At 53.0% G+C, this 24,028-nt stretch overlaps 2 protein-coding genes across 8 annotated transcripts; one reads left to right on the top strand and one right to left on the bottom strand.

Annotated features, from left to right (window-relative positions):
* The first annotated feature begins 475 nt into the window (after positions 1–475).
* Positions 476–5,947, top strand: Ankrd23 (ankyrin repeat domain 23). 3 transcript variants are annotated; one of them, XM_039083571.2, is made up of 9 exons: positions 476–624; positions 1,829–1,975; positions 2,176–2,304; positions 3,420–3,545; positions 3,720–3,818; positions 3,888–4,009; positions 4,112–4,210; positions 4,317–4,415; positions 4,492–4,543. In XM_039083571.2, the coding sequence occupies exons 1-8, from the start codon at positions 577–579 to the stop codon at positions 4,399–4,401; spliced, it is 855 nt and encodes a 284-aa protein (XP_038939499.1). In that variant the 5' UTR covers positions 476–576; the 3' UTR covers positions 4,402–4,415; positions 4,492–4,543. The 3 variants fall into 3 exon arrangements, with proteins under 3 accessions (XP_038939499.1, NP_001101681.1, XP_038939498.1); NM_001108211.2 differs by having other exon boundaries at positions 544–624; positions 3,911–4,009; positions 4,492–5,947; XM_039083570.2 differs by having other exon boundaries at positions 578–915; positions 3,911–4,009; positions 4,492–5,947.
* Positions 5,948–8,440: 2,493 nt separating this feature from the next.
* Positions 8,441–23,802, bottom strand: Cnnm3 (cyclin and CBS domain divalent metal cation transport mediator 3). 5 transcript variants are annotated; one of them, XM_006244757.5, is made up of 9 exons: positions 22,518–23,799; positions 16,273–16,416; positions 15,169–15,318; positions 14,686–14,855; positions 14,460–14,556; positions 14,052–14,185; positions 13,563–13,701; positions 11,487–11,585; positions 10,303–10,441 (listed from the first exon to the last, which is right to left on the bottom strand). In XM_006244757.5, exons 1-8 carry the CDS (start codon positions 23,752–23,754, stop codon positions 11,536–11,538), a joined length of 2,121 nt encoding a protein of 706 aa, XP_006244819.1. In that variant the 5' UTR covers positions 23,755–23,799; the 3' UTR covers positions 10,303–10,441; positions 11,487–11,535. The 5 variants fall into 5 exon arrangements, with proteins under 5 accessions (XP_006244818.1, NP_001100371.2, XP_006244819.1 ...); XM_063266893.1 differs by having other exon boundaries at positions 15,169–15,315; XM_006244756.5 differs by lacking the exon at positions 11,487–11,585 and having other exon boundaries at positions 8,441–10,441; positions 15,169–15,315.
* Positions 23,803–24,028: the final 226 nt, after the last annotated feature.

Genomic DNA, 24,028 nt, shown 5'->3' with positions numbered 1-24,028 from the left:
CAGCCCTGGGTCCTTGCAGTATCTCAGGCAGCCAGATTTATACTGTGAACCTGGGCTCCTCACCAGTGGGCTCTAAACTGAAGAGTAAGAGATGTTTCCCCGGGGGCTGGAGAGATGGCTCAGTGGTTAAGAGCTCTAACTGCTCTTCCAGAGGTCTTGAGTTCAATTCCCAGCAATCACATGGTGGCTCACAACCATCTGTAATGGGATCCGATGCCCTCTTCTGGTGTGTCTGAAGACAGCTACAGTACACTCATATACATTAAATAAATAAATCTTAAAAAAGTTTCCCTTGGGTCTGGCCCAGGGATCCCAGCCCATTTGGTGGTAAAATGGCTCCCTGTTAGATGTGGGGTGTGGCAGGTGCAGGGTAGTGGGAGTCTGAGGAGATTGCCGACTCAGTGGCTCCAAACAGCTCCTTTTCCCGCCCCCAGCGGGCCACATTCCCAGACCTGTATTTTGGTTAGTGTGACAGAGCCCCAGAGTCATCTGGCCTGGGCACAGGTTTTGTCGCTCCCCACCCCCAAGAGAGCTCTCTCCCATAAAAGAGCTGAGCTCACTTGGTCCCAGGTGCTCATGGAGAGCAAGGGGGGGACCATGGACTTCATCAGCATTCAGCAGTTGGTAAGGATGTGAGTGGAGGGCGGGTGACTGCCGAGAAATCTGTATAAGACGCAGGGACCCTGACCATGGCCAGAGCAATGAAATCTTTCTGGGAGCTGAGGGTCAGGTCTCAAATGACGGGTGTCAGGAGAGGAAGGACAGATGGGAAGAAGCTGGGTCATAGATGACGGGAAAACAAGTTACCGAGTCTTTGTTTAGCTTGGTGAATGTGGTTCTGGGGCCCCATCTTGGGGCCTCACACATGCCAGGTTAGCACTCCTAACGCTCGATCTGGATGGTGGAAAGGAAATGGTAAGTACCCTGGAAGCCATGGGTAGAGCTGTACATACAGTTCCTTTAGGTCAAGCAACAGGGTAGTCCGGATTGAACTTCCCAGAGGGTCTGGCCATGTTAGGGGTGCTGTTGGGTTCCCTGGGGAAGTAAGAGAAACAGCCTTTGGCAGTGTGGCTGTGTGATGTTGGTGACACCGGGCATGGAGGCATGAGGCACACACATGCCTCACTCTGGTACGGTGGCCCCGCTGGCTCCCTCGGGGAAGTAGACAGCAAAGCTGGGTCCGAGAGGCTTGAGGTTGTGAGAGTGACTCACACCTGTCTCTCTTTTCTCTCAGCATCTGCACCCCCTGTGTTCTCCAGCTCCCTGGGTGTCTGCTAAGGGAATGGGTAGGCTGCAGGGGGATGGTCTCTGAGCGCATTTAACAGAGGCAGAAACATAATTTCTCTTAAGACCCAAGGGCTGAAAGCAGGGATTTGGAATTTGACCCAGGAGCCTCTCTTCTTTAAGCTCGGGTCAGGTGGCAGTGTGGCATAACCCCTCAGGAATCTGGGGGTAGAAGCCCAGGGTGGAAGCTAAGGTGTCGCCTGGCATGAACACAGCAGTATAAATAGACCCCACCTCCCTCAACTCTCTGATCTGCTGATGGGGCAGCCAGTCATTTCCCCTGGGCCTTGGCCATTGCCACAGTTGGTGAAAACTGCAGGTGGCGTGTGTGTGTGTGTGTGTGTGTGTGTGTGTGTGTGTGTGTGTGTGTGTGTGTACCAACAGCACAGCCCACCAGGAAGTGTTCAGCAGTAAGAGTCAGACTGACTCCAGGTTCACAACTGGCCTTTGCATGCCAGGCCTCAGCTATCCTAATGCCTTGCCACTGATTTCAAAGCATCCCTACAGTGGTTCCGATCGGTAATCTATCCTACTTGTCCTGCAGGTAAGTGGAGAAAGAGTTGGCAGGAAAGCGTTGGAGTTTGGCCGTGGAGTTCCTGATCCTGGTGGCTGGCCTAGTGGCTGGACGCTGGGACCCCAAGAGGCTGTGGCCTGGGAGAAACTAAAGTTGGAGGAAGAGAAGAGAAAGAAAGTGAGTGTTCTAGGGATGGGACTGATGAGAGAGGGGCAGTGTGGGTATCTATGAGCAATGAGGGCCTAGAGCCCACGGCCATTGTCAGCCAGCCAAAGCCACTGGTGCTTCCTCAGAGCAGAAATAGTTTAGTCAGCAGCCTGCCCCAAGTCCCTACCCCCTGTGGCTGATGTCTGGCTTGGGTACCTCTTCTGCCCTAGCTGGAAAGATTTAACAGTTCCAGACTGACCCTGGACAACCTGACAGACTTGGAAAACTTGATTCAGAGACGAAGAAAAAAACGACAGAGACACAAAGTCCCCCCCAGGGAACCTGAGTCTGGGGCTGAGGTGAGTGAGAGGGTAGAGCTGGTGTCCCAGAGCACAGATGGCCTCCCATCCTGGGGGCCCGAGAGGAACGGATGCAGGGGCTGCAGCTGCACAGCCGTCACATTGGGAGCTGCATGGAATGCGGATGATCCCAGTGCATTCCTCAGAGCACTGTAGAAGCTGCTTGGCTTCTTATGACAGGACACCTGCGAACCTAAGGGCTTATCTGGACTCACCCTTTCAGAGTATAGTTCACTGATGTGGAGGGCACACAAGAGCAGAAGCTCGAGGGAGCTGTCACACAGCAAACCACAGGCAGGAAGCAGAGGAGAGCGTCCTGCTGTCATGGACATTTGTGACGCACCATGTAGGTGCTAGGGATTGAACCTGGATCTACTGCAAGAGCAAGTGCCCTTAACCGCTGAGGCCCTCTTCAGCCCCAGTGCTTTCTGGAGCTTGCTTTCTCCTTTTTCTTCAGCCTAGGACCCCAGGCCACCAAATGGTTTCACTCACACTTCAGGTGGTTTGCCTCAGCTAGCCTAATCCAGATACTCTCTCCCTGACGTGTCCAAGAGCTTGTCTCCTACAGGATTCTAGATCCTGTCAAATTAACAGAATCAAACATCACAGGCAGCTAGCTGTGACGAAGGGCTGGCCACTGGGGACTTAGCCACACAGACGGGTGATTCCAGTTTGTTCGGGAGCTTAGGTAATGTTTTTAGCAGGGCTGCCCTTCAGCATCCACTCATTGCTCAGCTTCCTGAGGCTGCTGGCACTAGTGCCCCTGGTCTGTAGACAAATCACCCACCTGTACCTTTGGCTCATGTCCCATGTGTCTGCCTGTGCCCAACACCCATGACATAAGGGCATCTTACCCCTAGAGTAGGGCAAGGGGTCTGCCCTCGTCTGATTACAAGTGTAATGACCGTGTTTCCAAGAAGGTCACATCCAAAAGCAGTGGGGTTAAGACTCGGCACGTGCACTAGGGCAGAGGCACAATCGGCACCTAACACTTCCCACTCTAAGTCTCCCAAACCAGAATCAAACAGGACAGGTGCGCTGGGCTAGGCTGGTGAGATAGCCGGGGGCAGGTGTCTCTGTGCTTGGGGACCTAGTTCTGTCCTGTTCTCATCCAGCCTCAGCCCCAGGTCCCACTGGAGCCGGTGGGCCTGGAAATGTTCCTGAAGGCAGCTGCCGAGAATCAGGAGGCCCTGATTGACAAGTACCTGGCAGACGGAGGGGACCCCAATGCCCATGACAAGGTAGGGAGGGTAGGCGAATGAGCTCATGAGACCTATGCCATCTTGAACACTTTTTAGTCCTCACCTGGGTGACTCTGATGACCTGTTCTAGGAATGGAGGGTGTGGCAGCAGGGGTGGGTTCCTCTAGGGAACAGCTCTGCTCTCTTGGCCTAATTTTCTGTCTACGCTCCCAGCTCCACCGCACAGCCTTGCACTGGGCCTGTCTGAAGGGCCACAGACAGCTAGTGAACAAGCTGCTAGCGGCAGGAGCTGCTATAGAAACTCGAGATTTGGTAAGTCTCAAGGGTGGTCCTCATTCATGATGAATGTGGTGGTACGACCCGTAACCCAGCAAGCCACAGCACTTTGATACCTTGCGTTGTAGCTGGACAGGACGCCTGTGTTCTGGGCCTGCCGTGGAGGACACCTGGACATTCTCAAGCAGCTGCTTAACCAGGGAGCTCAGATCAACGCACAAGACAAGGTGAGGGGCGGGTGCCTGCTCTGGGTGGTAACCTGTTAGGGCTTACCCTGCAAGAAGGCACAGACCAGATCCAGCACTGCACCCCACTTGCTTACCCTCTAGATCTGGAGCACCCCTCTCCACGTGGCAGTGCGCATGGGCCACTCAGACTGCCTGGAGCACCTCATTGAGTGTGGCGCCCATATCAACGCACAGGACAAGGTGGGTGACTTGGTGACCAAGCACTCTAAGACAGAGTGGAAGTCATGTGTGTGAGCCGCACATTCCTGCACTGGGTCCATAGCAGTGACTGCCTGCTCTCCCACAGGAAGGGGACACAGCACTCCACGAGGCAGTGCGCTACGGGCACCACAAAGCCACAAAGCTGCTGCTGCTCTATGGAGCCAAGCTAGGCATGAAGAATGGGGTGAGTGCCGACAGGGGAAGGTGAGGTATACCTGGCCCTCGGGGGAGGGAGACTGACCCAGTACCCTTGTTCACAGGCCTCCCTGACACCGGTGCAGCTGGCACGAGACTGGCAGAGGGGTATCCGGGAAGCACTCCAGGCCCATGTGGGGCATCCCCGCACCCGGTGCTGATGATGGGCACCTGCGGGTCACTCAGCCACCATTCCACACCCACAGACCACCCCTAAATGGTTCCCTACCCCAGTCCCAATTTGTCTCTGACTTTGCTTCCTTTCGGGCCTGAGGCAAGAGGTAGAGCAGACCTGGATTTAATTTCAGTGAGGAGCACTGTTCCCTGCCAGGGCTGGAGCAGGGACCACAGGGCAGCAAGAAACAAAGGGATCCAGATGAGGGCTAAGGCCAGGGCACAAGTGAGCAGACCAGCGCTACCCTCAGCTAGGTCTAGGCCTCGGTCTGCCAATCCTTAGGCCAGGAGACGGGTCTTGGCCTGTTCTCCTGTAAGCAGGCATTCAGATGTGGCCAGCAGCTGCATCCAGGGATGAAAGAAGCAGGCTGAGTGCCAGGCACTGGAGCAGGCACTTCTAACCTTTGGGCAGTGTTTCCCCTGGGACCTCATTCCTATCAGTAGCGACCCTGGTAGTGAGTGTGTGCAGTAGTTCTAGCCATCTCTAGTCTTCAGAGCTCTGAAAGGGTCCTGGCAGGCTGAGGGGCATGTCAGCAGGACTGAGGCCCCACTGAAGTCAGTACCTACCAGGTTGCCTCAGAAGCTGGAGAGTGAGGAGTTGGAACTAGTGTTACCCTAGGGAAACTACCTAAAGGCTTTGGGCAGGCCCGCTTGCTTCATGTGAGGGTCAAGCACCGGGTGCTGGGGATTGCTTGTGGCCCACTCAACTCCTGGGGCGGTGGCCCGCAACTCCAGCTTACCCTGAGGCCCTAATGCCCCCTGGTGCTGGAGAAAGCACCAGGACTAGGCTCTGTAGGCCCTGCACATGGAGTCCTGTACCTTGCTTTGGGACAATGCCAACAGTGTACATCCCTCTCCGGCCCCCTGTGCCAACTGGTGGTGTAAAGAGGACCTCACACAGGCTCCCCACATGGCTGCTTTTTCCTCCCAGCTCTGTTCCTAGCTTCACTGCTGGCAGGGCTGGCTCCTTAAATGCTAGGAAGTTGACTTAAAGAGCTGAAGCCGCAGCTGAGCGAGGGGCTGAAAGGTGGAGGCTCTGCCTCCCGCATGGAGCCCCCAGCTGACGCCCGTTTTGCAGCAGCTATTTTCTGATTAACTTTGGCCTCTCTGGCCATTGTTACTATGTGAAGAACCTGACTAGTGTTCCCCCCTAGGGGCACGTATCTTTCCATGGGGCAGGCCCTGCCCTGTTCATGCCAGCCAGCGTGCACCGCGACACTGGTGCCGTGGGCAACAGACATTCAAGACTACTCAATATGACGACTCCTCAGAAATAAGGACACTTGACACACAAAGCAACTTTTTATACAGATCAATGTTTTCTCATTAAACTGACTACTCACCACAGCCTGGTTGTCTAGTGGGGACTGGGAGGAGGCAGGATATTGGGCTACACAGCAGAAACCAATGCAATGGCCTCATCACCCTCAACTGCAAAGACTAAGATCATCACTATCCCAGTGGACAGCATGACATGGCATCAAGAGTGTGTGTGGGTGTGTGTGTATGTGTACATGCATTTGCATGTGTAAACGGGGACCGGCACATGGCTCAGGATCTCTGCTCCTTGATGGACAAGTTCAGAAAACCACACTTCTCAAACTTCAGCCGTTCTTAGAATCACTAAGTTTTAAAAATCCTGTCTGCTGCATGTGGCGGTGCACAATGTTAATCCCAGTACTGATAGGTCTTGCCTTTGAGTTCAAGGCCAGCCTAATCAATGAGGCAGCTCCAGACCAGCCAGGGCTGTACATTGAGACCTTGCTAAACAAAGTCCTGATGTTAGGTCAGGAGCCCTGAAGATGGGATTCAAGTATCGGTTGAGGACATGGTAATCTGTGCAAACTGTAAGGGATCCTAGGCGGGTGGTGGGCCAGAAATACCTACCTTAATAGCCCAGGATACAAAACAAACAAAAATCTGTCTCTTCCCTAATACTAGTGAACACACAGATACAAAAACCACAGTACTACAATTGTTTAAACCTAAGAAAGCACAAGAAGAGTTCTGCACAGTTCCTACCGGAGCCAGATGTAAGCAGGACTCTCCTCAACTTTGTAAGCAAATACATACCACCCCAATCTCACCACGTGTGATGGTAGTGCCTTCCTATACAACCCCAGTACCTGAGTGGACCCAGGGCTGCTTTGAGTTCCAGTCTAGGCTGAACAGCATGAGACTTGAATAAAAGGCAGGCAGGCAGGCAGGCATAGGTGTCATGCTTGTAATAACACGTGGGAGGCAGAGGCAAGGCACTGAGGTCGGCTTGGCCCACAGGCTGACACTTCCTCCTCCCCTTTCTGGTTTTATTTTTTGAGACAGGATTTTGTTCTGGAACTCACTCTGTAAAACAGGCTGGCCTTCAACCCAAAAGATCTGCCTGCCTCTGAGTGCTAGGACTAAAGGCATGTGCCCTGTTTTAAGAGAAACGGGGAAAAAAAACCCAAGTGGGTTCAACTTTAGTGAGCAAGAGCGGTCAGAAACTAATGTGAAGTAGTTGACAACTCAGAGCCACACAAATACAACTGAGGGGCACATCCTTCCAACAAACGGACATCCTCAGATCCTCAGGCTAAACAGGAAAGAAGGGAGCCTAAAAACATAAGAACCAACTAACACCCATAACAAAGCAGTGAAGAGCAGCAACAACCACCACTCTTCCAAAGCTCTCAGGTCCGGGAGAAGCCAGTGTCTGCTGGCAGTAAGCAGAGATATGCAACTCTCTCTCTCACACACACATACACACATACACATACACTCCTCTCTCTCTCTCTCTCACACACACACACACACACACACACCCCAGCTATGACCCAAGTCTTATTTATAGAAACATTATTTCAAAATGGGTCACAAGCTTACATGCAAAACAATTAGGAAGAAAGGCAATTGAGACTGATATGGTAAAAGTGCAAAAGAAAGTTTGATAAAAATGAATTTAATCACAAAAACCTTTAGGATGAGTCAGGTGTGGCAGCGCATGCCTGTAGACCCCTATCTTGGGAGGGAGAGGCAGGTGAACCTGAGTTCCAGGCCAGCCTGGGCTACACAAACTCTTGGCTTGAAAATCCAAACTTAAAATCTGCTTTTGTTCTGTACATGCCCCTGCTGTGAGAACACGGCTCACTGTTAATATGTCAGAGAGGGGGGTTGGGGATTTAGCTCAGTGGTAGAGCGCTTGCCTAGCAAGCGCAAGGCCCTGGGTTCGGTCCCCAGCTCTGAAAAAAAGAAAAAAAAAATGTCAGAGAGGACGCGCCGAGATGGACACTCATGGGAGCCCATGGCTGCTTGGTCCTTCAGACCAGATGCTTATAAAGAGGGAGTAAAGCAGGGGCCGAGGCCCAACACCCCTTTGAGGCCAAGCCCAGATGAACCCAGGAGGCCCTACCTCAGAGGGCAGCCCAGGGATCAGAAGTCTTTAGTACAGACTCGGGGCACAATTCAGATCTAGACTCCAGCAACACATAGATTAAAATCTTTGCAAACCAAAAATACAAGGGATTTTAGAATCTGAGTATTTGAAGAGTTCTCAAGGGAAACAAAGGAGGGGAGGGTGGAGATGTATAAACACGTGGAAAGGAACGTACCAGTCACCAAGTTGAACCAGTGAGCAGATTCGTACTTAGATGTGATCAAGGAAAACTAGACAAGGACCACAGCATGGTCACATGACTTTGGGGTAGGGTGTTGAGAAACCAGATCACTCCTGTATTTCCTGGAGGAATTTAAGCTTGTGCACAGCTATGCCAAAAGGCCAGGCGGTTTCTTTTTAAGGTAAACATCCTTGTCCCTGTGCTGCTGGCACTTCCCCAAGGCAGACACTAATCTTCACACTGAATGTGTACGTGAATGTTCATAGCAGCTTTATTTTGAAAAGGCCAAGAACTGGAAACAACCCAGATGTCCTCTGACAGGACAATGAATACACCATGGGACACCATTTGGCAAGGGGGAGGAACACGCCATGACACACTGACCTGGAACAGTCTCCAGAGCACTACGATGAATGGAGGAGTCAATCCCAAAGGATGCACACCGCTCGGCCCCTTATGACATTCTTGAAGTGACAAAGTGACAGAGCTGAGGAAAGTCTAGTGGTCCCGGGGCTTAGGGCCAGGGCAGGTGGCTCTGAGGGCGGTCCAGGGGGTACCCTGGTAGTGCCAGGACAGTGGGTTAGTCTTCCAAGGTAGCAGAACTCAGGTCTACACAGAGGTGGCGGGGATGCAGAACTCCATAGTTCTGCCCACTACATAGTTTATGAGATGGGAACACTGGGGGAAGCCAGATGAAGGTGCGTGGGCTCTGTGTCTTTGCCATATCCTATGAATCTGCAATTACTGTAGAAGACAAAGTCAGAGCAAAAGAAACAATGGCTCCAAGTGCATCCTGGCATCCTACCCTGGAACCCAGTTACCAGAAATCAAAGAAAAAGTAAAATCTAAATGAAGGCCACAGTTAAGAGTACTCCAGTGTTAACACTTTAGTTTTGATATATGTAACAAGGTTAATTAACATGTTAACATCAGGAGAAGCTGGCAAAAGGCATAGGGAACTCTTCTAGGAGGAAGTTAAAACTACTTCAAGACCACAGCTCTGCCGGTTCAAGGTGAGCACAGGTAACCAAGGTTCTAATTTGATTCTGAGGTTCAGCCAAAATTTAGAATTCTGTTTTGGAGACAGGAAAATTTTATTTGTGTCTGACCTGGGTTTGTTCTTAGAGCATATTCCATTAGAATTTATTTTTCTCGGGCCTCCGAGTCTCACAAGGGCCTGCATTCTTTTAAGGAAGGTTCCAGAAATCCTTCCTTCCCACCCCAATCTATGGTCCCAGAGCCGAAACTGTGGAAAGAAAGTACAGGTAAACTAAAATAAAAAGACAATGTCTTCCCATTCCTGTGTCTCTAAAACATCACTGGAAACAGAAAAGTGCAAAGGATTTGAATATTTCTGAGATACAAGAAAACCTTGACTTCTTAGCAAGCGACGAGGACGTAGCAGGCTCACAACCGACCCTAACTGACTGATGCTCCCGACATTACAGCTGTACATCTTCCTGGATGCTCAGGGCAAAAGCACAAGACAGGTACAACAGGCGGTCAGCATCCGCCTTTAGCCTTCCACACGACCTCAAACAGAAACCGACAATACCGTTATGGCTTCCCCAAGTGGGGAGGAAATGCAAGCTGACCCTGGGCCAGCCTGCTTATGAGTCAGAGGAGCTTCCTCCACAGGAGGGAGCAGAACCGGGGCACCAACTTATTGGGGAGCTCTGCTCTTAGATTTGGCACACAGAAAAAACTGGGGTTCATGAATCAAAATACAGCATTGTAAGAGAAGCCAAAAAGTACATGGCAGGGCCATGGATTTGAACACTTTCATCTAAAGCCAGCACTCCTGGTTTGCTCAGAGTAGTGCCAGTGACAGGCTAATCAAAAGCAAAATGAGCACAGGCCCAGGCCATGTGAAGGCACTGGGCTCAGGGAGACACACACACTGTGCTGTTACAGCACTGGGTCTTCGGGACTAGAGATGATGCTGTTTCTTTTGTCCCCTCAGAAACAGGCTTCTGGAGGGTTGCTCTGTTAATCCCATCTCCTCAAGGACAACAGAGGGGCTGGAGGCTCTGGCACTGAGGAGGCCCAGGACCCACAGCTTCTAAGGGCCATCTAAAACGTGGCCAGGATAGGTGGGGATGGGCTGGTATGAAGCTCCTGCTTGGCTGTCCCAGCTCCCCACGAGCTTGTCCATTCCCAGCTCGGGGCTGAGTGGCAAGCAGTTACACTCCTGGGTTCCGCCCAGGGCTCTCCTCCACTGGGATGCTGCGTCTGCTGCTGCTGGGCCCTAAGGAAAAGGGAAAAGAAAATGGCGTTCACCCTAGTGAGGGAGTAGGCTCACAAAGCCTTTAGGGAGTTTAGGACAGGGAGTAGCAGCCTGGACAGATGGGCCTCAGACCCGCAGGAGTCATCAAGGCTGTTAGCAACATGGTCAGAAGGCTTCAAGAGAGAAACCTACTCCAAGGCCAGATGCCACCGTGAAGGACAAAGGCCATCTATAGCCTATTCTATTGTTGGTTTGTGAGTGCTGCTTCCCTTCTTTGGGGCAGGAGGGGTTGAGAGGTCTTAAGCAGTCCAGGTCGACCTTGAACCCTAGATGCTCCTATCTCTACCTCCTATGAACTGGAATTAAAGGTTTTACCACCATAGTTGCCTTTAAACTTAATTTATTCAATTTACTTTTCGAAGTAAGCCAGCGTCTCATACTATTTGGTGTGTCCATACGCACATGTGAGGGTATGCATGTGTTGGGGTGTCAGAAGTGTGGCGGTCAGAAGGGCATCTCTGAGAATCAGTTCTCACCTTCTAAGGCCCTGGGGACCAAACCTGTGTCACCAGGTTTAGTACCAAGCATCTTTACCCACGCAGCCATATGGCCGGCCCTTATTTTGTTTTGAGACAAAGTCTTGCTGGGTGACCTGGAATTCACCATGTAGTGCAGAGTGACCACAAACTCAAGGCAGTCTCCTGCCTCATCCTCATCCTCCCTCATCCTGGAGTGCTGAGATTATAGGCACGAGTCATGGTGCCTACAGGGTGCTATGCAGTTTTCACTACGGGAGGCTCAAGGCAGCTATGCTGGGCAAAAAGAGCTTCCGTGGATGGCCAAGAGCTGCTGTGCTCCAGTTACAAGGAAGCCTAGTGTTCCAGGACTAACCAGGTGTCTCATATCCCCGTCTTCTAGAAAAAGTAAATACCGGGAAAGTGAAATACAGTACCTCTCCCGACTCCTCCCACAGAGAAGCGCCCCAGCCTGGGAAGCTACCCAAAGTGTCGGCCAACAGCTAAGGGTGGGAAAGGAAAGCAAAGAAAAGGGGGAGGGAGATATTTACCTTGGTGTTCTCTTAAAACAAAAAATGCTCACTAGTCCACAGTCATTTATCAACTGCAGTTTCCAAGTGTGCCAAAGAGGGGAAGGTGAACTGGGAAGGCTGAAGAGAGCAGAGAGAGAGAGAAGGAGACAGGCTGATGACGAGTGGCAGGGACCCGCTTCAGCTCCACATCAAGCTCTGTACCATGCAAGGGTTGCTGGGAAGGCACCAATCGCAGGGCTGCAGGACTCACCAGGACTCAGAGAACTTGGCAAAGGGCCAAGAGTTTAGGTTTTGCAGGTCACCTGATGTCCCAAGTACTCAGCTGCACCTCTGCCACTCAGAGGCAGCCAGGCACAACCCAAACAGACGGGCCCTAATAAGGCCCTAATAAGACCTTATTTATGAGCTCATGCGTCGGCCAAATGAGGCTCCTGTACCACAGTTTGCCGACTCCCAATGTAGCAATTTAAAGTTCTTATACCTTTCAAACATTTCAACAATGTCACTTTTCTGTCAGGGATTTAGTGCCCAAGTCTGCAGGACCTGAGTCTCTCTCTGTATTAATCAGTGCTCCACCGAAACCAGCTCTGTGCAGTAACACTGATCTCAGAGTTGGGGACAAACACAGGGAGACCCCAGAGTTAGGTCCATCTCAATGTGGCAAGCATCGGATCATATTTAGGTGAAAATTGCCAACATTAGGCTGGCAAACAGGGTGGATAAACTGTTACACAGAAGAAATGGCCCACAAGCCACTCTAAGTCCTCTCCCATAGGATAGCCTCAAGAGTCGGCAAAGTCAAGAGGAATGGAAACGATCTCTTGAGACCAGAGGTGCAGCTCAAATGGTAGAAAGCCACCTATTGTGGGCAAGGCTCTAGAGGCAGGGAAGGAGGAGAGGAGGAGGAAGCGAAGTGGAAGGGGAAGACAGAAGGGGGAGGAGGGAAGGAGGGGAAAAAAATCCCCAGTGGAAAGCACCCTCAGAAAGCACTACTGTCCCCAGCTCAGGTCTGCACACTGAAAACAGCCTGCACAGTCTGAGTTCATGTTGAAAACAAGTCTCGATAGAGCTAACGTGACCGTGTGAACTTCTGCTCTGGGGTATTGCACAAGGCAGTGGTAAGCACTGAGACATGGTCTAAACCTGCCTTTCTGAAAGTGAAGGTGACCCGTGCCCACGGCTAGGACTGCAAGGTCTGCCTCGCCTCACAGGCTGTCCCTCAGGAATACTAGAGCTATAGCCCACAGGGCTGAGTCATCACCGTGGCTCAGCGCCATGGGTCTCTGTCCTCTGTACCTGTGTATCGCCACGCCTCTTGATTCAGAAAGCAGTACTACTGTAAAAACGTGCTTGTGATCTCAGGTGGCCGTAGCTCTAAGCTCCTGGGAGGCTGGAGCCGCCGGCCCTCCTGTACTGGACAGGCCCAGCATTCCCACCTCTCAGGCTGGGTAGCTCTGCCAGTGGAGACAGCAGCTCTAAATATGGTGCTTGCAGAGTGAATGCTTTGGCTCCCTCAGGTGGCAGAATGGAGTGAGGGACAGTGCCTGCCTGCCTGCCTGCCTGCCTGCCTGCCTGCTTTCCAGAATACTTCCCAGGCTCATCATGACAATCCTGAGCCTTATCCAAGGACTGATCAACAAACAACAGAAAACCCCACACCAGGGACTGTTAGGCAGGCCAGTGCCTACCCACAATGCAAACCGTCCCCCACCCAGGCGCCTTCTGTTTCCAGCGCTACAGACCTTCACTGTCAACACTGTGTTGTTGACTCAGCTCCACACCAAGTGGTCCTCGGAGCCAGGACCCAATTTTCTAGACCTAACCTTGATCTTAAGTGGGTTGAGTGTTTCTAAACTACACATCTCCCCATCCATCAAGAACCAATTAAGCCATCTCCAAGAGGTCAGAGAGAAAAGGCTGGGCTCTATTTGGAGTGCCAGCTGATCTATATAATTCGGTATAATCTAAGTCCCTACAAACGGCAAGAAGGAAAAGGATGCACAGAGAAACAGAAGGATGGGAGACAGGGAGCAGAAGCGGCGTCCCACATAACCCTGGGCCCCAGCACTTCACAATGCACTGTGTGGTACTTACCTGCTGTCTCTCTGGATTTGTCACCAAGGAGCCTGGTCTGGCTGCCCGGGATGGCCTGGAGCTCAGCGTTCTCTGGAGATGGAGGTAAGCTCTGGGCTCGGGTAGCCAGGAGTGCATTAAGGTACTGCAGCCGTGTGACCTAGAGGACACGAGAATGGAGAGATTACCTAGCAGATGTAGACAGACAGACAGACAGACAGCAGGGTTCCCGCCTCTGGCCTCTGACAGGCGGGACTTTAAACTGGTGAAAGGCAAAGGGGTTTTGGTTTTGGGCCTAGTGTTAGGATCACCAATAGAGAGAGCAGATGTAAGGTTTCCACACAGGCCCAGGTCCCAACATCCAGGGTCACAGGAGGCCCCACCACTTAGGGTGTGAGCACACCTTCTCAAGCAGAGTTCACTTTCCGTCCTTACACTGACCAGCTAGACTAGCCCCTTGGGGGCACAAAGGCAGTTGAAGGAGCACCAATACGCAGCCCAGACAGTCACCTTAATGAGCTGCAGGTCAGAAAGGGCCCTCACAGTGTAGTCAGGACAGTACGTGCAGGAGCGGGTACTGTCCGCTGGTTCAGGCTGCAAGTCATGGCGGATGAGCTGGCGTGAAGACACTGGGGACTGATGAGCTACGGAAGAAATAGTAAAAGGCGGTGGACGCCAACAGAACAACAGCACAGCCCTCAGACCTACCCATCAAGTCACCTTTGAGAGGGGACAGCGGGAACATGGAAGGTGGGGGAGCCACCCTGGAGCGTTTGCAGGGATCGAGTGAGCAACCGAGATAAACAAGGCAGAAATGCAGCAGCTCTGCCCTACACTACCTAGTGACGGGCAGCTTGCTGTGGGCAGACCCAGACCTGCCGCAGCACCAGAGTTGAGGGTTCCAAAGCCACGGCTTACCTGAAGATGGAGCTGTCAGGGCGGACACGCCATAGTATGTGAAGGCCCCGTTCTCGAACTTCAGGCCCTCTTTCCCGATTTCCACCTCGACCCTGCCCTGAGAAGACGACGGGGGTGGACAGGTTATTTCCCCCATCACAGGAGAGAATACAGAGAAGCCCTCAGTGTTTAAGGGTGTATGTCTGCATCACTCTCTCAGGCTTCAGGCCTGGGCAACCAGAGTTACCTGCAGGATGAGAATGAAGTAATCTACTGGCTGGCTGCGCTGGTACAAATAATGGTGTGTGGCCAAGCGGTTGCTCTCGTCAAACTTCACCTCCTGGTTGACACTGGGATGCTTCAGCAGGTGCAGCAAGACTTTCTCAGAGATTCGCAATGGGCTGAACACATCCACCTCTGCCCCACGGTGGGAGAAAGGGACAGTGTCCACTGGGGCCCAAATGGCCTGTCATCACACCTGCCTCCTGGGCTCTCCCAGTGGCCCCTGGGCTGCGGCAATCAATCCACACAAGAGAGCCAAGAGGACATATGCATGAGCCAGATGAGGTTCCCAGAACACGCCTTACCAGGACACACCACTAGCTCTGCAGAGGGAAGCAGATGCTCGTCCAGAGCCTCCAGCTCGCTAGGAGCCTGGTGTCTGGCCTGGGTGGTTTCTTGACCCTCTGGGTGGTGAGACCGGGGGCCAAGGACCACCCTTCACCCTCACCTCGGGAAAGGAAGCGCTGGGTGGCCAGGAGCAGCTGAGGCGAGATTTTTACTTTATATTCATCATCAGACACCTTGAATAAGGAGAATTCCTCCTTCCGCTTGAGAGGGGCGCCCAGGGTGACGGCCTTCTTCTTCACCTTTGTGTCTGCTGGGGTAGTGAACAGATGGCGTGAGTGGCTGTCAGCACCCAACCATGAACACAGACAGACAAATGCTTCGGCTGCCTATCCCCTTCTTCCCAGGGTTCAGGGATTTCAGGGAGGATATTGCCAGGACCCTACAGACACAACCTTGGAACTGCTTCCTTCAAGACAGTAATCCTAGTGCCCAGGACAGAGGAGGCGACAGCTCACATTGGGGCCACGCCCAAGAGGAAGCCTGGCTCTCCTGCTGTGAGGACCACAGAAGGGAATACGTGCTTGACCATCACCCGCAGCACCTAAGGGCTTCACCATACCAGGGCAGCGGCTACCCTGGTGACCTGCATCAGCCCAGGTACAGAACTGAAAGCACAGACATGGCAGTGCAGGGTCCAAAGTGGCTACGTGAGGCTCCAGCTACAGAAGGTCCCACAACCTGCTTGGTAGTGAATAATTTGTTTGTTTGTTTTGGAGACAAGGTCTATTATGTAGCCCGGGTTGGCTGGGAATTTGAGAGACTCACCTGCCATTGCTTGGCTAGGATTAAAGGCATGTGGATGGTCTTTTAAAACCTGTGTGTTGAAGGTGATCAAATTCAGCTCCATTCAGGCTAGATGAATACTCTACTACTGAGCTTCAAATCCAATTCAAAGAGTGTATCAAGGAGCGAATGTGGGCTGGCAAAGGCAGAAGGCATAGGCCTGCCAACAGCAGAAGCTTCTTCCAGTGATGGAGGGCTGTCTGCAGAGCCCTCTGTTCACAGAGGGTCACAAAATTCAACCTCAGGTTGGTCTGCCTGGCTTGTATAGAGGGACAACACTAGCCCATACCAGGGCAGGGGAGGTCTGGTCTGGCTGGAGCTCCAACCAGTTTTCAGCAGCATTAAGACCCACAGGCCTCTGACGGAGACGCCCTTCAGGCTACTGGAAGGGCTTTGAGAGAAAAGCAGTTGTCAAACTCACAGTAGTCTTCAGACTCATCCAGGATCTCAGACCTGATGATCTCCTCGATGACGTCCTCCAGGGTGACCAGGCCCAGCACCTCATAGAAGGGATCGCCCTCGCCCTCATTGTTCACCTTCTGAACGATGGCCAGGTGGGACTTGCCTGTAGGAGGGATACTTATTTGCAGCCTGCAGGGACCCCTGACAACTGCTCAGTCTGCTGAGTCAGGGGCACTGGGTCGGATCGGAGTGCCTACCGGGTTTCTAAATTCTTTCTAGTCCTTGCTGCTAGTGCTGGCGCTGGTCCAAGCTAGCAGGCAGGTGCCATTTCCACAAGGGCTGATCTGCCATGGGATACAAACTCATGAGGCCAGGCAGGAAAGGCCACAAGTGCAGCATTTGAGTTTTGAATTTTCAAACCCCAAGGCCACTCAGAGAGGCCTCCACTCAGCTCCCTCCTTGCAAGAGTGAGTCCCTTTGGGTACTACTAACAGGAAGGATTAACCTCTCCTGTGCTCCTGGACTTCCTTGAAAAAGGCTCACGATTCTGGGGCCTGCTGCGCCGGGATCAATCAGTAAGCAGGGGAAGGAAGCTCCCAGCCATGCGAACCTAAGACAAGGTGCGTGCAAAGGGACAGAAGGCCTTTCCAAGGCAGCAGGGGAACAGAAAGCAGGGAGGCTCTAGGGATTAACATTGTGTCCCCACTAGACAGGACTGAATACTCCCCAGGGCAGATATACAATCTGGCTTGGCCAGCTCCACAGAACCACGGCAGGTAATGACTGCCGTGCTGAAACAACCAGACCAAAGGCCCTAGAGTTCTCATTTTCATTAACAGGCTCAAATGCACTGCAGTTATTTGGAAGCTGGAAGACCCATCATGATGCATGCTCTGTGTGTGTGTGTGTGTGTGTGTGTGTGTGTGTGTGTGTGTGTGTGTGCGCGCGCGCGCTCGCGCACACGCTCTCATGCGCACACGCATGCTCTCTCCCTCTGCTGAGCACAGAAACCAGGGCCTCGTGGTTTCTCACTATTGCCAGCATTGACCTGTGCTTCAAGCCCCTTTGCTCTCTTCTAAAGTCATCATGTACGTGTACACACTGAGAAAAATCACATGCCAACACGCCTTTCAGAACTGAGGTCTCAGTCAACTCAGCACCATGACAGACAAGAGTAAACCAAACCTCAAGCTGGTGAAGACAGAGGCTGAGTAGAGAGCTTACTCCTAATCCTTCCTCTGCCTCAAGAGGCCAGTGGGGCTGGCAGGGAAGAAAGCAGGGGTTGATTGCGTCATAGAAAACACAAGTCGCTGCAGCTCCAAAGCACTCTCTCTCTCTCTCTCTCTTTTTTTCTTTTCTTTTTTTTTTCGGAACTGGGGACTGAACCCAGGGCCTTGCGGTTGCTAGGCAAGCGCTCTACCACTGAGCTAAATCCCCAACCCCAAAGCACTCTCTCTTTTGGGCACAAAATAATCCCTGCCATGGGCACCTCTCCCCTGGGGACATAATTCCCAAACTAATGCTGCTTGAACTGACCTTGAACTCTAGGGCCTTTGGTCTGGTTGTTTCAGCACTGCAGTCATACCTGCCATGGTTCTGTGAAGCAGGGCCCCAAAGGGTAGCTAGCAGTCCAGATACCAGAGACTTGAGCTCCAGGAAGATCAGTGGCTACCTCAGGCTCAGAGGCAGGGAGGGGAGAGAAGTGATCCAAAGACTGTGACATCAGTGAAGTCAGCAAGACGGTAACATGCCTAACATGCCCTTTGTTTATTCGTTCCTTTTTTCTTTCTTTCTTTCTTTCTTTTTTTTTTTTTTTTTTGAGACAGGATTTCTTTGTATAGCCTTGGCTGTTCTAGAACTTGCTTTGTAGACTAGGCTAGCCTCGAACTTACAGAGATCCTCCTGCCTCTGCACTCAAGTGTAGGGATTAAAGGTGTGCGCCACCACGGCCTGGCTGCTCTTTATTCTTTTTTTTTTTTTTTTTTCGGAGCTGGGGACCGAACCCAGGGCCTTGCGCTTCCTAGGCAAGCGCTCTAACCACTGAGCTAAATCCCCAGCCCCTTTTATTTATTTTTTTATTCATTTATTATATATAAGTACACTGTAGCTGTCTTCAGATACACCAGAAGAGGGCATCGGATCTCTTTACAGATGGTTGTGAGCCACCATGTGGTTGCTGGGAATTGAACTCAGGACCTCTGGAAGAGCAGTTGGGTGCTCTTAACCTCTGAGCCATCTCTCCAGCCCTCTTTATTCTTAAGAGGAGAAAAGTATAAAGGAGTCAGGAAGGAAAGGACCCACACATGGAAATCCAGGATCAGAGATCAAGGAAGCTCCTCATTCACCAGAGGACCTAGGAAGTCAAGGCAGGCAGAAAGGACCCCACTGCTTCTACAATTCATGTAATCAAGCAGCTTCTGGAACAGTCTCTTTAGGCAGAGAGGCATTCACCCCAAGTCCTTCAGTATCAGGATGCTTGGTTCTCCAGAGGCCACCCACATGGACGTGGCCGTCCCTGTATGTAACATTTCTTTCCTGCTGACATGTTAAATGCAACCTGCTCCATGTCTCATCCTGCCACACACCCTCCATCCTTTGGTCCTGTGCCAGTTCACTGCTACCTGGGCTCAACTTTACAGCCCCACATGAATGAAGGCCATCTACCTGCATCCATTCTCCCAACTACTCCTCAGCCCCAGGACCAAAGACCAAGGGCAAAATCTCTGTGGCAGTGGCAGAGTGCTTGACTAACACGTACTAAAAAGCTCTGGGTTCCTTCCCTAGCACTCAGAGGAACAAAGTCAAGGACATTTCGCTGCTGATCTCTCCTTATACCCCCACTCCTTCTCTTACAAATATCTCTCCCTTAGCTTTCAGGAAATTCTGAGACTCTTATTTCCACGGTCCAGCCTGTTCCTAGCAATTTTTCGGCCCCATTCTCCTGCATGCTTTGTGTTCTCAGGGTTTAGGCTTTGGTACCACTCCTGTAGCTCTGGAGATTGATGAGTTAACCCTGACTCTCAGTTAGCAGTTGGTATCACAGCTGCCTGCTAGGAATCTACATCCTGGGACACAAACTCCAATGTAAGAAAATGTTCACCTGCTCCTGGCTCCAGCCCTTAGGGAAGCCAGAACTTGTCCTCCAATACAACCTCTGGCTCCATGGCCCTAAGCCAAGCACAGCACATGTCCTCTATTCCACCTGCTAATGCCTCCCTGGGTTACCCCTCAGGCCAATGTGGCACCTGACCAGCTTCCCTGAGTCACTGGTACCCACATCAGCCACCATCAATAAAAACCAGACCATCAAGGTACTGGGTACGGAACACACAGAACACTTTAGTGCAAGCCCATGGGTGGCAGAAGCAGGAAGATCTGAGTTGAAGGGAGCCAAAGCCACACCATGAGACCCCGTCTCCAAACGTAAGACACTGAGGCAGTGCTGCTCCCAGCTCCCAGCCCTGTTGACCAGATGAGCCACGTCCAAAAGGTGACGCACAAGGGCTCCACTCATCTCCCCTGTGAGCACTTTAACTAAGGGACTGGAAAGTGAAAAAGAGCCCCCATCATGTCATCCTTAACCCCATCACTATGTCTAGAAGCTTAAATTCAGTTCTCTGCAGACAGGGACAACCCTTACTCCTCCACCATCCCTGACCTGAGCTGCAGATGGGATGGGACATGGCGACGAATGCCACCCCTGCTCACCAACCCTCCTCCATTCCACATGGCTTCCAATTCACAATCCCCCTGCCTCCAAGCTGAGACTTTGTCTTGTCTCTTGACACGAATCAACCAGAACTTGCTCTGGCAAGGCATGTGCCACCATCCTTGATGAGACTGAGAAATCTGAAGAGAGTCTGGGGCATCAAAGGGACAGTGAAGGTCTTTATAGTCCAGGTCACCCTTAAAAGGCTAATTTGCCGGGCACCAGCCAAAACCATCTCCCAAGGAGTCACTAGGTGACAAGCACATCAGACCTGAGTCTCTTTTCTTTGGTAAAATAACAGAGCAAGAGAGCTGTGGCTGTCTTCCTAGGACCTGGGATCTCAAAGTAGGCAAGGAAGGTCACCTGCTGGCTGGCTCCCACTCTGTGAGGAATGACAGCAGCCCAGACACCATACTATCTACCCACTCCCTAGGAGGAGGCTGCAGGACCAAGTTCTAGGATAGAGTCAGAACACACCTGAGGGCGGACACAGTCAGAGGTGCTCACTCAAGCCTCCCGCGTCACCCATTCCTGATCTACACACAGACCTCCTGCAAAGACAAGGGAGACTGGGCATGGAGGGTGCCCGTCAGAGCCTGGCATGTGCTGTGTGCAATGCAAGAGCTGCCTCTCCTGACAGGCGCTGGGGCCTGAAGACCTGCCCACTACCCTGTTCAGGAGGCTCTGCTCCATCTCACTGTGCAGCCCCATCCAGCCAGAGCCCTGGTGTCCATCCCTACAGTCCCAGGCAGCACACACATCTGGTGCACGGGAGCGCCCAGGCTCTGGAAGCAGCCTAGAGATGAGGAGTTGAGTGCTGCAGAGGTGCCCGCATCTTGTTTTTGTATCAAGACAGGATTTCCCTGTGTAGATCTCTCTGTGAACGCAGAGATCTGCCTGCTTCTGCTCCCCAAGGTGCTGGGATTGAAGGTGTGTGCCTCCTGCTCCCTAGGGCTCTACAGATTAACACGTGGAGCACCTCATAGTTTTTACTGTCAACCTTAGTAGATGTACAAATACATTTGCTCTTGCAGAAGACCTGGGATCAGTTGCCAGCACCCATACTGTGTCTCACAACCATTTACAACTCCAGTTGTGGGGGGGGGGTCCGAAGCCCTCTTCTACCCTCTCAGGCATCAGACACAGTGTACATAAACACACGCAAAGCACGCACACAATAAAATAAGTGAGTCTTAAAAAACAAAACAGGCTGATCAGGCAGCAGTGAAAGGAGTTGGTGAAAAAGGAGAGTTAAGGGAAAATCCCAGCAACAGTAAGGCAAAAAACGGGGGTGGAGGGGCAGGGGGCACGACACTGGAACTGGAGATGTGGTATGGGAGGAGTGAGCAGCTGGCACAAGCTGAAAAACAATTTAAGTGAAAGGGAGGAGACTGGAGAGATGGCTCCGCTGTCAAGAGCACCAGAGGACCCAGGGCTCAGTTCCCAGGACCCACAGGGTGGCTGTAACTCCAGTCCCCAGGAACCCAGCGCCCCCTTCTGGCTTTCATAGGCACTGCATGCACAAGGGACACAATACATGCACTCGTACATATGAAAATAAAAATCTCAAAAAAAAAAAAAAAAAAAAAAAAAAGAAAAGAAATAAGGAAGGAAGAGGAAAGGAGAAAGGGAGGAGGGGGCTGGAGAGATTGCGCAGTGGTTAAGAGCACTGACTGCTCTTCCAGAGGTCCTGAGTTCAAATTCCAGCAACAACATGGTGGCTCACAACTATCTGTAATGGGATCTGGTGCAGGATACATGAAGGCAGAACACTGTATACATAATAAATATATTTAAAAAAAGAGAGAGAGAAAAAAAACTTAACGGGGGGGTGGGGGTAAGTAGAGGGCGGGTGGGTGGAGGGCAGGAAGCCAAGAAAGGAAACTAAATCACTATTTATGAGTTGCTTTCGATGACATTAAAATGAAAGTTCTCTTGGTACCTATAGGAAGTATTTGTGAGTCCCTCCTAATCCCACAATCTGGAAGGGCCAGGAGCCATCACAGGGCCAGCTAATTTAATGTTAAAAAGGCAAAGACAACGGTTTCTAGTTACCTAACCCTTTTGACATCATTTTAGTTATTATCCAAGAATCTGGGGCAGCTAGGAAGCCCAAGTGTACAAAAAACGGCCCAGAAGGAAACCTCTAGGATTAGAGCCAAGTAGGCATGCTCACTGCCTGCCAAGGGAGCTTTTATTCATTCATTTACTTTTGAGACGGAATCTTTAGTCCAGTTCAGCTTCCATTCTTCTAAGTAGAGGGCACCACCTTAATTTATGTGGTGCTGGGGAGTGCTCAGGGCTTCTTGTATGTTAGCAAGCACTAGGCTACCTCCCCAACTTTTTTTTTTTTTTTTAAATACAAATTGGGCCATCACCTTCCAATCCTCCCGCATTGGACTCCCACAGCACTTGCTTCTGCTTCTAAAAGGTGGGTCTTTAAATATTTCCAAAGGTCACTCCCAGGTGCAAGGCCATCACTTTCTGAGAAGGGTCAAGTTCCTCTGCCTTCTCTGGTGGAGTGAGACCCTTCCCAACAAAGGGCATCCCCTTACCTCTCTTGAACTCCTCCAGGACGGCGTCCAGTTTGGTGTCGTTGAAGACAAAGTGGAGTGGATGGTTGTAGAATCGGGTGATGGTGCTGAGCGGCGTGCAGTCCTCGGGGTCCACGAAGGCCAGGTCTTTGAGGTACAGCATGTCCACGATGTTGGAGCGCTCCTCCTCAAACACTGGGATGCGCGTGTGGCCGCTCTGCATGATGCTTGCGAGGACGCTGAAGTCCAGGACAGTGCCGGAGTCCAGCATAAAGCAGTCTTCGAGCGGCGTGAGCACGTCCTCCACGGTCCGGTAGCGCAGCACTCCCTTGCTGAGGTCGCTGTAGGGGTCGCCACCGCCGCGCGCCAGCTCTAGCACGCGCTCCCGCAGACGCCCGGGCCGCGCTGCCAGCTCCAGCAGCTGCCCGACGGGCAGCGCCACCGGCAAGGTGAGTAGCACCGCCAGGCGGCTGAGGCCCAGCGCGCGCGGCGCCAGCGCCAGAGCCCAGCGTCCGCTCACGGCGGCCGGCAGCACCTCACCTACCAGGAACACCAGCCCCGCGCAGCCCAGCACGGCGGGAACGGCGCGCTGGCCCACCGCCCCGTACAGCAGCACCGCCAGTGCCGCCTGTGCCAGGCTGGCCAGAAGCAGCAGCGCGCCCAGGGCGCAGCCGGCCCAGCGCCGTGCGGGTTCCAGGCGCCGCGCAGCCGCGCGCTCCGCCTCCGAGCCGCTCTCGCGCAGCACCTGCACCTCGGCCGGCGCCAGCGCCAGCGCGCTCAGCTGCAGGCCGCGAGCCACAGCCGCCAGAGCCAGCAGCCCGGCCGCCCCCAGCCCCAGCGCCCAGGGCGCCGCCGCCTCCTCAGCTGCCCCGCCGCCCGGCTCCACGCGCACTGCCAGCAGCGCGGAGCGCGGGTGGCCGGCCTCGGCGCGCAGGCGCAGCAGCGCGCGCCACTCGCCCGTGGGGGCGGCCGCCTCCGAGGGCTCCGTGGCCCGCCCGCCCTCGGGGCAGCCTGCGCCCTCCGGGGCTACCCAGGTCCAGGAACTGTTGGCCAAGCCTGGGCAGAAGAGTCGCAAGCACAAAGTGGCCTCCGGCGCTGCCCTTCCGCGTAGGGAGCCCGCGCCCGGAGCACCGTCCTCCTCCGTGCAGAAGCTCAGCAGTCCCGCGCCCGGCGCCGCCTCCCCTGCGGTGCTGCCCAGACAGAACGCAGCAAGCACCCAGCCCAACCAACCCGCCACAGCCGCAGCAGCCGCCGCCATGGCCTGCTACCCCTTCTGGGCCTCGGGCGCAGCCTACCCCACTCACCCGCGCCTATGCTGTTGCGGCCAATCGGCGCGGGCCTTCCCGTCACTTTAACCAATAAGCAGTTGACGGGGGCGGGCTCTGGGGAGAACTAGGCTGCGCCGGGGAGTAAACAAGCGGCGCGGGGCGGGGCAGGCCGGGGGGGCGTGGCGCTCGGTTGGCGAGGGAGGACGCGGAGCGGCCGTCTGGGACGACCTTAGCGTCCCGGCGTGTGTGGACGAGCAAGGTCGT

The sequence above is a fragment of the Rattus norvegicus genome, chromosome 9 (genome assembly GCF_036323735.1).
Source record: "Rattus norvegicus strain BN/NHsdMcwi chromosome 9, GRCr8, whole genome shotgun sequence".
NCBI lineage: Eukaryota > Metazoa > Chordata > Mammalia > Rodentia > Muridae > Rattus > Rattus norvegicus.
The sequence above is the reverse complement of the archived record's forward strand: the minus strand, read 5'-3'. Positions and strand labels throughout refer to the sequence as shown.